Raw genomic sequence first — 11880 nt, forward strand, 5'->3', positions numbered from 1 at the left:
AATTGGTTAATTTACAGTCTGATTAATGGGTTTAGGAAATAACAGCAGCTTCCATTCCTCACTGAGAAGTTACAGAGCCACGTTACACAATCTCAGGTGTGGCACAGTAAATATTTGTAAATCTTCCAGCATCTCCTGTTGGCTCTCAGCCACTAATTACTCAATAATTATTTTGACATCATTAATGGTCCAGCCAATTGGATTTGATTTTGAGATTCCATTAGTCTTTGGTCTGCTCTATATATTCACAGTTGCACTTAAAACCCCATCACATCAGACAGCTGGGAAAGAGAGAGGTAGGAATGGGAGCTGCAAATTCCCATCTTTTAATTGGGAATCTTAATGTTAATGTTGAATCTTTTTTATATTTCAGATTTGAAGAAAGGAACTTCACTACAAACATGATGCTGTTTGGAGTCTTGCTGTTGGCTGCATTATTCACCAGTGATGTAGCAGGTAAACTGAAATGAAAACAGAAAATGTTGGAAATAAACACATCATGTCTGGCAGCATCTGTGGAGAGAGAATCAGAGTGGACATTTTGAGTCCGCCTGACTTCTTCAGAGCTGAAAAGAGGGAGAAATGTGATGGTGTTGTGATGTTGAAGAACGAGGGTGGAGTAGATGGAGCAAAACAGAAGACCAGGTGTAGGCAGGCGTGTTGAGGAGAGATTTCACAAAGATGTCATGGACATGAGGCAAAGGGAGTGGTAATGAGCGTTAAAGACTAAAGCAGGTGTTAATAGTGGTATACAGGTCAGAATGTGTTAATAGCCAAACAAGGGTCAGCAGTCTCTGACAGTAAAACATAGGAGCAAGTTACGGACTGGGTCTGTAAACAGAGGTGGGGGGGGGGGTGGGGGGGGAGAAAAATAAATATTTCAAAACGGCGAAGAGAGATCATGGTCTGAAGTTAATGAACTCAATGTTAAATTCAGAAGTTCCAATCGGAAATGAGCTGCTGTCGCTCCAGTTTGTGTTCGGCTTCACTGGAACATTGCAGCAGGTCCAGACGATCATAAGACATAGGAGCAGAATTAGGCCACTCGGCCTATCGAGCCTGTTCCGCCATTCAATTATGGCTGATATTTTTCTCATCCCCCATTCTCCTGCCTTCTCCCCATAACCCCTGATCGCCTTATTGATCAAAAACCTATCTATTCCTTTTTTAAGACACACAGTAATTTGGCCTCCACAGCCTTCTGCGGCAAAAAGCTCCACAGATTCACCACCCTCTGGCTGAAGAAATTCCTCCTCATCTCTGTTTTAAATGATCGTCCCTTTAGTCTGAAATTGTGTCCTCCGCTTTTAGTTTTTCCAACAAGTGGAAACATCCTCTCCATGTCCACTCTATCCAGGCCACACAGTATCCTGAAAGCTTCAATAAGATTCACCCTCATTCTTCTGAACTCCAACGAGTACAGACTCCAGAGTCCTCAACCGTTCCTCATACGACAACTCTTCATTCACAAGGGATCATTCTTGTGAACTTCCTCTGGACCCTTTCCAAGGCCATCACATCTTTCCTCAGATACGGGACCCAAAACTGCTCACATTACTCCAAATGGGGTCTGACCAGAGCCTTATCTAGCCTCAGAAGAACATCCCTGGTCTTGTATTTTAGCCCTCTTGACATGAATGCTAATATTGCATTTGCTTCCTAACTGCCGACTGAACCTGCACGTTAACCTGAAGAGAATCGTGAACAAGGACTCCCAAGTCCCTTTGTGCTTCTGATGTCCTAAGCATCTTCCCATTTAGAAAATAATCTATGCCTCCATTTTTCCTTCCAAAGTGCATAACCTCACACTTTTCCACATTGTATTCCATCTGCCACTTCTTTGCCCACTCTCCTAGCCTGTCCAAGTCCTTCTGCAGGCTGCCTGCTTCCTCAATACTACCTGCCCCTCTACCAATCTTTGTAACATCTGCAAACTTAGCAACAGTGCCTTCAGTTCCTTCCTCCAGATCATTAATGTAGATTGTGAAAAGTTGTGATCCCAGCACCGACCCCTGAGGTACACCACTAGTCGCCGTTGGCAACTATCCCCTCTCTCTGCCTTCTGCCAGTCAGCCAATCCTCTATCCATACCAGGATCTTACCTTTAACATCATGGGCTCTTAACTTACTTAACAGTTTCCTATGCGGCACCTTGTCAAAGGCCTTCTGGAAATCTAAATAAATCACGTCCACTGGTTTTCCTTTGTCTAACCTCCTTGTTACTTCTTCAAAGAACTCTAACAGATTTATCAGACATGACCTCCCCTTGACGAAGCCATGTTGACTCAGTCCTATTTTATCATGCACTTCCAAGTACTCCGCAATCTCATCTTTAATAATGGACTCAAAAATCTTACCAATGACCGAAGTCAGGCTAATTGGCCTATAATTTCCCGTCTTCTGCCTCCCTCCCTTCTTAAACAGAGGTGTTACATTAGCCACTTTCCCAGTTCTCTGGGACCCTTCTTGCCTCCAGTGATTCCTGAAAGATCATCACCAATGCCTCCACAATCTCCTGAGCTATATCTTTTTGAACCCCAGGGTGTAGTCCATCTGGTCCAGATGACCTATCCACCTTCAGACCTTTCAGTTTCCCCAGAACCTTCTCCTTAGTAATGGTCACTGCACTCACCTCTGCCCCCTGGTTCTCCTGGAACTCTGGCATCCCACTGGTGTCTTCCACCATGAAGACTGATGCAAAGTAACTGTTCAGTTCATCTGCCATTTCTTTGTTTCCTATTATTACTTCTCCAGCCACATTTTCCAGTGGTCCAGTGTCTATTTTTGCCTCTCTCTTGCCTTTTATAGATTAAAAAAAACTCTTCCTATCTTCCTTTATATTACTAGCTAGCTTGCACTCATACTTCATCTTCTCCCCCCTTATTGCTTTTTTAGTTGTCCTCTGCTCACTTTTAAAGCCTTCCAAATCCTCTGACTTCCCACTAATCCTCGCCATTTTGTATGCTTTTTCTTTAGCTTTTATGCTGTCCTTGACTTCCCTCATCAACCATGGATGCCTTGTCCTACGCTTAGCATGTTTCCACGTCCTTGGGATGAATTTCTATTGTGCCTCCCGAATAACCCCCAAAAGCCCCTGCCATTGCTGTTCCACTGTCTTCCCTGCGAGGCTCCTTTTCCAATCAACTCTGGCCTCATGTCTTTCTGGTTACCCGTATTTTACAGTAATACCGTTACATCTGATTGCAGCTTCTCCCTCTCAAACTGCAGGGTAAATTCCATTATATTGTGGTCACTGCTCCCTCAGGGTTCCTTCACCTTAGGTTCCCTAATCAAGTCTGCCTCATTCCACATCACCAAATCCAGAATTAGGCTCTGTCACAAGCAAAAAAACATCTCTTAGACATTCCACAAATTCCTTTTGTTGGGATCCACTACCAATCTGATTTTCCCAGTCCACCTGCATATTGAAGTCCCCCATGATTATTGTATTATTGCCTTCTTTACATGCCTTTTCTATCTCCTGATTTATTTTCTGCACCACATCCTGCCTACTGCTGGGGGGCCTGTACATAACTCCCATCAGGGTCTTTTTACTTTTGTGATTCCTCAACTCTACCCACAGAGATTCTATGTCTTCTGATCCGATATCGCTCCTTGCTATCGATTTAACTTCATTTTTTACTAACCATGCAACCCCGCCCTCTTTGCCCATCTGCCTGTCCTTTCGATAGGACATATATCCTTGGATATTTAGATCCCAGCCCTGATGCCCTTGCAGCCACATCTCTGTGATGCCCACGACATCATACCAGCCAATTTCAATGTGCGCAACAAGCTCAGGTCGAGGACAGAAATGTGAGCTTGAGACCAAAATTGTGAATGAAAATGTTTGGAGGTCATGTTTCTGAATTGAGCAACGGTGATCCGTAAGGATCTCTGGGTGTGGGGGGACAGAGTAGGACCGGAACACATAGCTCACAAAGGAAAAGGCATGGCCCATGCAGGTACCCATAGCTACACCTCCGTAAGGATCACCCAGCCTGTGTTTAGTCTCCCCAAAGTAGAGAGACCACATTGTGAGCAGTGAATGCAGTCGACTAACTTGAGGCAGATGCAAGTGAATTGTGACTTCACCTGGAAGCGGCGTCTGTGGCCTTGATTAGAGAGGAGGGAGCAGGTAAAGTGGCAGGTGGTTCACACCCTGCAATTGCATAGCACGGTAATGTGGGAAGGGATGAGGTGTTGGGTTGAAAGAGGAGCGGAAGAGGGTGTCACGAAGTGGATGGTCCCTGTGGAATGCTGACAGGAGAGATGAGGGGGAAATTGTGTTTGGTGGTGGCACTATGCAGGAGTTGACAGAAATGGCGGAGGATGATCCTTTCAACGCGGAGGCTGCTGGGGTGAAAAGTGAGAACATGGAGAAGCCTATCATGGTTATGGGAGGGAGGAGAAATGGTGAGCTAAGAAGTGCGGTACATGGTCGGACACAGTTGAGGGCCCTGTCAATCGTGGGAAACCTCGGCTGGCTCAGGAAAAAGCACCATTTTGAAAGGTAGAATTACTGGAACAGTTGTAATGGAGGCAGGGAAACTGGGAAAATCGGATGGAGTCCTTATGGAGTGAGGGTGTGAGGAAATGTAGTCGAGGTAGCTGTGGGAGTTGGTTGGCTTGTAATGGTTATTAGTAGACACTTATCACGAGGAATGGAGACACAAAAGTCATGGGAGGGAAGGGAAGTGTCCATGAAGGGAGGTAGATCATGTAAAGGTGAGAGAGGGGTGGAAATTTGAAGCAAAACTGATAAATCTTTCAAAGTCCAGACGAGAGGCTAAGACGGCTCTGATACAGTCACCTTTGTAATGGAATGAGATCTCTGGGTGTGGGGGGACAGAGTAGGACCGGAACACATAGCTCACAAAGGAAAAGGCATGGCCCATGCAGGTACCCATAGCTACACCTTTTATTTGGAGGAAGTGAGACAAGTTCAAGGAGAAATTATTCAATGAGAGAACAAGTTCAGCCAGGTGGAGGAAGGTGATTGGACAGGCCTGCGTTCTAGAAAGAAATGGAGAGCCCCCAAAACCTCCTGGTGAGGGATGGAAGTGCAGAGAGAATGGACGTCCATGGTGACATGAAGACAGTTAGGGCCAAGGAATTGGAAATTATAAAAATGAGGTTGGGATTAGAGGAATGGTAAATGTAGGTGGGAAGAGACTGGAGAAGGAGAGAGAGGACGGAGGCAAGATAGGAGGAAATGGGCTCTGTGGGGCAGGACCAGGCTGGTACGATGGCTCTACCAGGACAATCCTGTTGTGAATTCTGGGAGGGAGGTAGAAGTGGGCTGTGCAGGGTTGGGGACTATGGGCCGCCCCGACACCCGCACGCGATTCTCCCACGCCTCCCCAAACCAGCGCGGCGAGAATCACGGCTGGCCGCTGGGAGAATCGCCACTCGCCATTTGCAACAGGCGAGGGGCGATTCTCCGGCCCGGATGGGCCGAGCGGCCGGCCCAACAGGATGGGTTCCCGCCGGCGCCGTCCACACCTGGTCGCTGCTGCCAGGAACTGCGCGGGAACGCAGGGGGGGCAGCCTGTGGGGGGCGGGGAGTGGGGGAGGGGGGTACCTGTACCGGGGGGGGTCTGGCCCACAATCGGTGCCCACCGATCGGCGGACCGGCCTCTCTGAAGGAGGACCTCCTTTCCTCCTCCGCCCCGCAAGATCCATCCGCCATCTTCTTGCGGGGTGGCCTCGGAGGACGGCAACCGCGCATGCGTAGGTTGGCGCCGACCAACCCGCGCATGATGCACGGGTGACGTCATTTATGTGGCGCCGGCCACGTCATTTACGCAGCGCTGCTTTTAAGCGGCGCCAAGGCCCTACACGCGTAAATGACGCGACGCCGCTCCTAGCCCCCCGGGGCGGGAGAATAGCGGTCTGGGAGCGGACTCCGACGCCGGAGTGAACACTCCGGTTTTCACTCCGGCGTCGGCACTTAGTCTCCCGTTGGGAGAATTGCGCCCATGAGTTTGGAGTCTGGGCCGGGATTCTCATCTACCCGGCGGGGCGGGGGGTCCCGGCGGGAGGGAGTGGCATGAACCACTCTGGCGTCGGGCCGCCCCAAGGGTGCGGATTTCGCCGCACCTTTAGGGGCTAAGCCCTCACCTTCAGGTCAGTGGCTGCTGACGTCATCCCCGCGCATGCGCGGGGGGGGGGTCACTTCCACGTCGACCATTGCGTAGGCTATGGCCGAGGCGGAAGGAAAAGAGTGCCTCCACGGCACTGGCCCGCCCGCGGATCGGTGGGCCCCAATTGCGGGTCAGGCAACTGTGGGGGCACCCCCAGGCCAGATCGTCCCGCGTCCCCCCTCAGGACCCCGAGCCCGCCCGCGCCGCTAGCCCCGCCATTAAGGTATGTGGTTTGATTCACGCCGGCGGGACTGGCATGACAGCAGCGGGAATTCAGCCCATCATGGGCCGGAGAATTGCCGGGGGGGGGGGGGGGGGGGGGGGGATGGCCCGCCGACCAACGTGGAGCGGTTCCCACCCCCGCCGAATTTCCAGTGCCTGAGAATTCGGCGGCCAGCGGGGGCGGGATTCACGCCGTCCCCCGGGTGATTCTACAGCCCAACGGGGGATCAGAGAATCCCGCCCCTGTAGAGGGAAGATCCCCAGACACGATGAGGCATTTCCAGATGCCTGGAAATAATGGTTTGATATTTGGGGTGAGGTCATGGTCAGGTGGAGGGTGAAAGAAGTGTCTGAGAATTGGCACTCAGCCTCTGCAAGGTGGAGATCGGTACGCCACACAACAGCAACCCCAACCTTGTCGGCAGATTTGACGACAAAGTCAGGGTTGGGTGTGAACTGAGTGCAGAAAGTTCAGAAGTGTTGGAGTGGGTCAGAGCAGCAGAGTGGCTAAGATGGCCGATGTCATGGCAACAGTTCTCAATGAAACGATCAAGGTCAGAAGAATGGTTCCAGGTAGCGGGAGAATGGTGGAGACGGGTGAAAGGATCCAATGAACGAGTGGGAGGATTCCTGTCCAAAGAGGTGAGCGCAGAGGTGAAGATGATGGAAGAAGAGTTCAGCTTCGTGTCGAGCACAAAATTATTTGAGGGGAGGACAGAAAGTGATAAAACGGAGTCCTTAGCTGAGCACAAAACATTTAGCATCAGAGAGGAGAAGGTCAGAGTGCACAGTGAATACACGTCAGAGCTGGCATTAGAAGAAGGGATGGGGTTAGAGAGACAGGAAGATCTGGAAGGACCCAGGTGGGAATTGATCTGGTAAAGTTGTTGGAGTATTGTGTTCATTAAAACAAGAAAGATAGAGAACTAGTTTCTTGTTTGAACGTCAGTCAGACAAAGAATGAGATGGAAATGGGGACAAGACCAGCGTTTGGAATAGGGTGAGTTGGAGCTGCTGGAGAGATGCAGGTAAACTGATTCTATTAGCTCGAGAAATCAATGACTGTTAACAAAAATAAAGATTAAATTGGCAGCACAGGGGGTGTATCCATTAATAGGACATGGGAATTTGGGAACAATCAGACTGTCCCAGATGACTACACCTGTAGGAAGTGTCTCTTGCCTGAGACACAGCAGCTCAGAGTCATTGAGCTGAAGTGTGAGTTTGAGAGCCTCCAACACAAGGGAGGAGGGGAAATACCCACACGGCTCTCTCCAGATCACAGTCACCTCATAGTGAAGCACATTGTAGGAAGATGACTGTGTGTCTGTCAGGAGGCAAGAGGAGGGAGAGAAGGAGGCCCCATGGAGACTAATTCTCATTCTTGCTGCTGTGAGGATAAGGATAAAGGCTGCTGGATTCACTTAAGGGGAAATTAGATAAACACATGGGGAATATGGGAATGAAGTGATGTGGTGGTCGGGTGAGAGGAAGTAAACAGAGTGGGAGGAGACTCCTGAGGGACAGAAACACAGGCATTGGCCAATTGGAGCAAACATCCTCTTCCTGTTCTGTAACTTCTCAATATTTTGATGTAAACATGGTCTGTGAGTAATGGGTTAATTCAATAAGGTGAAAAATCCCACTCGTGAGTCAGGTCTTGTCTACCATGTATTCATCAATTTCTAGCCCCATGAATGAGAAATGAACTGTGAATGTTGTGATTATTACAGTTTTGTTTTAATTTGCAGCTAAACCTCCTCCGTCGGTTGAATTGGAGAAAAAGGCAGAGGTGGAGCAGGACCTTGGGAAACGTGGTCTCTCGGGGAAAGGACTTTGTGGTGATGATGTGTATTATTTTGGCCATTGCTACAAATTTGTTTCTGATAAAAAGACTTGGGCAGATGCTGAGGTAAGACCCTGAAATTTTTGGTAGTTATTCAAGTGTTTGTTCCTCAATGTTTCTAAACCTGACCAAACACAGGAGGAAAGAATCTTCTTGTTTATATCTGCACAGTTGGAATTGACTCAGTGTTCCATCACCTGGGTAATATGATCTACATTGGATTCTCCATTAACACTGAGGGTAATGATCTGTGACATTGAACACTGCAGACAATGAAGATCATTGGTTCATCCATGGACAGTGATGAGAGTGTTAGAACTGGTCTGAGTGTCTCTGTATTAGAAGAAAATCCAATCAGCACAGCTCCCTGATCCTGATCACCATCCAGTGCAACTTGCTGTAAAACACAAGGTGTGGAAGGTTAGTGGGGACAGGATTGGGATCCTGATCTTCAGATCAGAGGAAACAAGGTCCATTGAAAGATCAGCATTATTCACTCCACACCCACACTTCAGACCAGACAATGTTTACTCCAATATGCAAATCGGGGTTTGGTTTTTGCCCACGTTGTTGGATTTTGATTCAAATTCAGATACAAATCAGTGGAGTTTGCATCTTACAGGCTTCACCCAGTTACACCCTACAGCTCAGCAAAAGCTTGATCAGAAATTGTCATTTTGAAGAATGTTTTGAAGCAGAGGGAAACAGATGCTAAGATGTTGTCCCCGTGTTCACCACAAGGGCAAACGGCAACTTGACGCAAAATATCGCGAGAGTCAGAAATCCAGAAACCCGCAGACAACATCTCGTTTTCCAAGTCTCCCTGCCCCCCACTGGTCACATAACGAGGTTCAAAGGTCGGGAATCACATGCAATGAAATTATAGTATAGTTGAAGGACTTTCCCACCATTTGTTGTTTAACGGCCTCGCCGCGCCCAACTCGGTGACGCGACGAGACCGTTAAATCTCCCGAGAGGGTTTTTGCAGGGATTGTGGCCAAGGCAGCTGAAATCGGTGATTTCTGAATTTTGATTCCTAAATCTCTCTACTTTGGATTCACAATTCCCTGACGCTCTGAAACCACAGTGCTAACCACTATGCTACCGTGCTGCTTGTGCCTGTCCAAAGCCTTTCGGTGATTTCTGAGTTTGGATTCCTAAATCTCTCACAATTTACACATTTGCGCTCGAACCAAAGCCGTTGAGTGTGTAACTTTCACCTCCCTCAGCATCAACTTGTTAAATTCCTGTGTTGCTGCCATTGAGCCTCGTGATCTCCAGATAGAATTGTAATTTAAATTAAATGAAACTCCACAGACACCTCTGAGCAGTGGTCTGTCAGTATGATAAATCTGTTAGTGTGAATGTGGTCACTTTGCAATGCCATGGGCTGCAGTGACTGTCAATGTCTGTGCTGACAGCTGTTGTATGGATAAATATTGGCGAGAACAGGAGAAACACCAAATAATCCAGAGAGCGTTCGTTCGAGCACAAACCCAGCTCAATATCAGCTGATAAACACAAGCTGCTGGTATTGTAATTTGAAGCCACAATACGATTGGTTCCATGTAATCAGTGTGAGTGTCCCAGTCACTGGTGTTTGGGATCAATCCCTATCAGGAGATCATGCACATTTAGCAGGAGTTTGTAGTTTTATTGTTCACATTCTGTAAAAGAACAAAGTTTCAATCTTAAACATATTTCGCAAAACAATTGAATATGTTCAATGTAAACAGATAACAAGGTACAATTGGTCTGTTTCTATTTAAAGCTGCATTGTCAAACTCTGGGCCCAGGCAGCCATCTTGCCTCCATACACTTCGAGACTCAAAATTCCTTCATTGGAAAGATGGTGACTGAAGCCCAGGGAAGTGCTGTCCGAACTTGGATTGGTTTACATGACTTCTTCAAGGTAACGTTTCTTGAGGTGATTCATCTTATTACTTATGGTAAACAAATTCTACATTTTTTAATGTAATTTAATTTTACATTTCCACAGGAGGGGACTTTCCTTTGGACTGATGGATCTTCAATAGATTTTACTAAATGGAATCTGGGTGAACCCAATAATAATTTAGGAAATGAAGACTGTGCGCATTTTGGATGGAGTAAGTTGATGTTGTGAATTGTGACTGTGTCCTAGGGGAAAGTAATTCCAGGCAAATAGATCAGTGGATGAGATTCTGAGTGGACTCCATGTGGTTGAGTTTTAGACTTTGACAGATCTCTACTTCCTGCCCCTCTGACAGTCACCTTCCAGGTAAAACTGTTTCCTGGGGGAAAGTACATGGGTCACATGCTGTGGAGAAAGGAACATTCACTGGGAGTGACACTAAAGTTTCTCCTTCTGCTCAATTGTGCGTCTCTGTGGGATCTGCAGCGATGAGGTTCGACCAAGAGCAGCTTCATAACTGCACATTTACTGAGCTGATCCTGACATGTCCCAGGCCGCAGCCATGCTCCCGGTGAGCAAGACTCCACTCTATGTTTATACAACATTCCGACGCAAAAGATTCAACCTTCCTGTATCCAGCCCTCACTTTACTAATGCACCAAACAGACGTCCACCATTCCGCAGGATTCAATTCCCAGATTGGAGATAATGTAATCGAGACAGATATTTGAAAGCTGAATTCTAATTGGGAATGTTCCAATTGTGTGAAGTTTGTGCAATGGGGAAGGAGACAGTTTAACCCCTGGTGGTGAGGCCGTGCTGTCCACCCACACAGGAGAATCTCACCCAGGGTAAACTCCGCATCTTCACTCAGGAACTGCCCAAACCCACACTAAATATCACCAGGTTTTCAGATTTCAGTGACTCACACACTGGGCGGGATTCTCCAATCCTGGGGCTAAGTGTTGACGCCGTCGTAAACAGCGGAGCGTTTTACGACGACGTCATCTGGCCCCTAGGGGCAGCGATCCTGCGCTGCACAGGGGGCCAGTGTGGCACTGGAACACTTCATGCGGCTCCAGCTGCCGAAACGGGCGCCAGCACGGCCGGCGCGAGTTCACGCATGCGTGTGGGTTGCTATCTCTGCGCCGGCCCCCAGGAAACATGGCGGAGCCCTACAGGGGCCCAGCGCAGAGGAACATAGTGCCCACCCCCGGGTTACTCATGGATTAAGAGATGGTTAAAATGAGAAGATCATTGACACTCTCAAAACAGAAAGAATCAACTAATTAGAACAATAGCTGCTCACTTCACTGAATTCAACCTTTCTTTCTACAGGGAATCAGTTTGTTTGGAATGATGGACCTTGCAATATAGAATATTCTTCCATTTGCTCCTACAAGCTGCCCTATTGCTAGAAGAATCTGCTGATGCTCCGTGATCCTGTCCAGGAGTGGATTCAATGTTTTGATTTGTTTGTAGACACAATCACTGCCTCTGTGACTGTACTTAGTCTCTGAATCAATAATAAATAGAATTGCATCACGAGCTGTGTGAGTCTAGTTTATAGCAGCCTTCCTGTCCCACTGTCGCTTCCTAACCACCTCTCCACTCAATACTCCATGGGGAAGCAGACAGCACAGACTTGGATGACTTTTTAACTTATTCATGTGATAGGAAATTTGCTGACAAGGTCCATATGGATCCCTCTTTGAGAAGGTGGTTGTAAGAACAAACAAAAGAACAAAGAAACGTACAGCACAGGAACAGGC

General features: G+C 47.8%; 1 protein-coding gene across 1 annotated transcript; it reads left to right on the forward strand.

Annotated features, from left to right (window-relative positions):
- Positions 1–330: 330 nt before the first annotated feature.
- On the forward strand, positions 331–11653 carry LOC140407401 (C-type lectin lectoxin-Enh6-like). Its single transcript, XM_072494926.1, has 5 exons — positions 331–456; positions 8120–8280; positions 9986–10126; positions 10214–10322; positions 11447–11653. The coding sequence occupies exons 1-5, from the start codon at positions 402–404 to the stop codon at positions 11524–11526; spliced, it is 546 nt and encodes a 181-aa protein (XP_072351027.1). The 5' UTR covers positions 331–401; the 3' UTR covers positions 11527–11653.
- The last annotated feature ends 227 nt before the right edge of the window (positions 11654–11880 follow it).

This window comes from Scyliorhinus torazame, unplaced genomic scaffold (assembly GCF_047496885.1).
Source record: "Scyliorhinus torazame isolate Kashiwa2021f unplaced genomic scaffold, sScyTor2.1 scaffold_1542, whole genome shotgun sequence".
In the NCBI taxonomy this organism is placed as follows: domain Eukaryota; kingdom Metazoa; phylum Chordata; class Chondrichthyes; order Carcharhiniformes; family Scyliorhinidae; genus Scyliorhinus; species Scyliorhinus torazame.

Excerpts from the sequence above, each read along its gene's own strand:
- LOC140407401 (XM_072494926.1), top strand. The coding sequence starts at position 402 with ATGATGCTGTTTGGAGTCTTGCTGTTGGCTGCATTATTCACCAGTGAT. Across the intron at positions 457-8,119 it reads ATTCACCAGTGATGTAGCAG|CTAAACCTCCTCCGTCGGTT; the intron begins GTAAACTGAAAT and ends TTTAATTTGCAG. Across the intron at positions 8,281-9,985 it reads AGACTTGGGCAGATGCTGAG|CTGCATTGTCAAACTCTGGG; the intron begins GTAAGACCCTGA and ends TTCTATTTAAAG.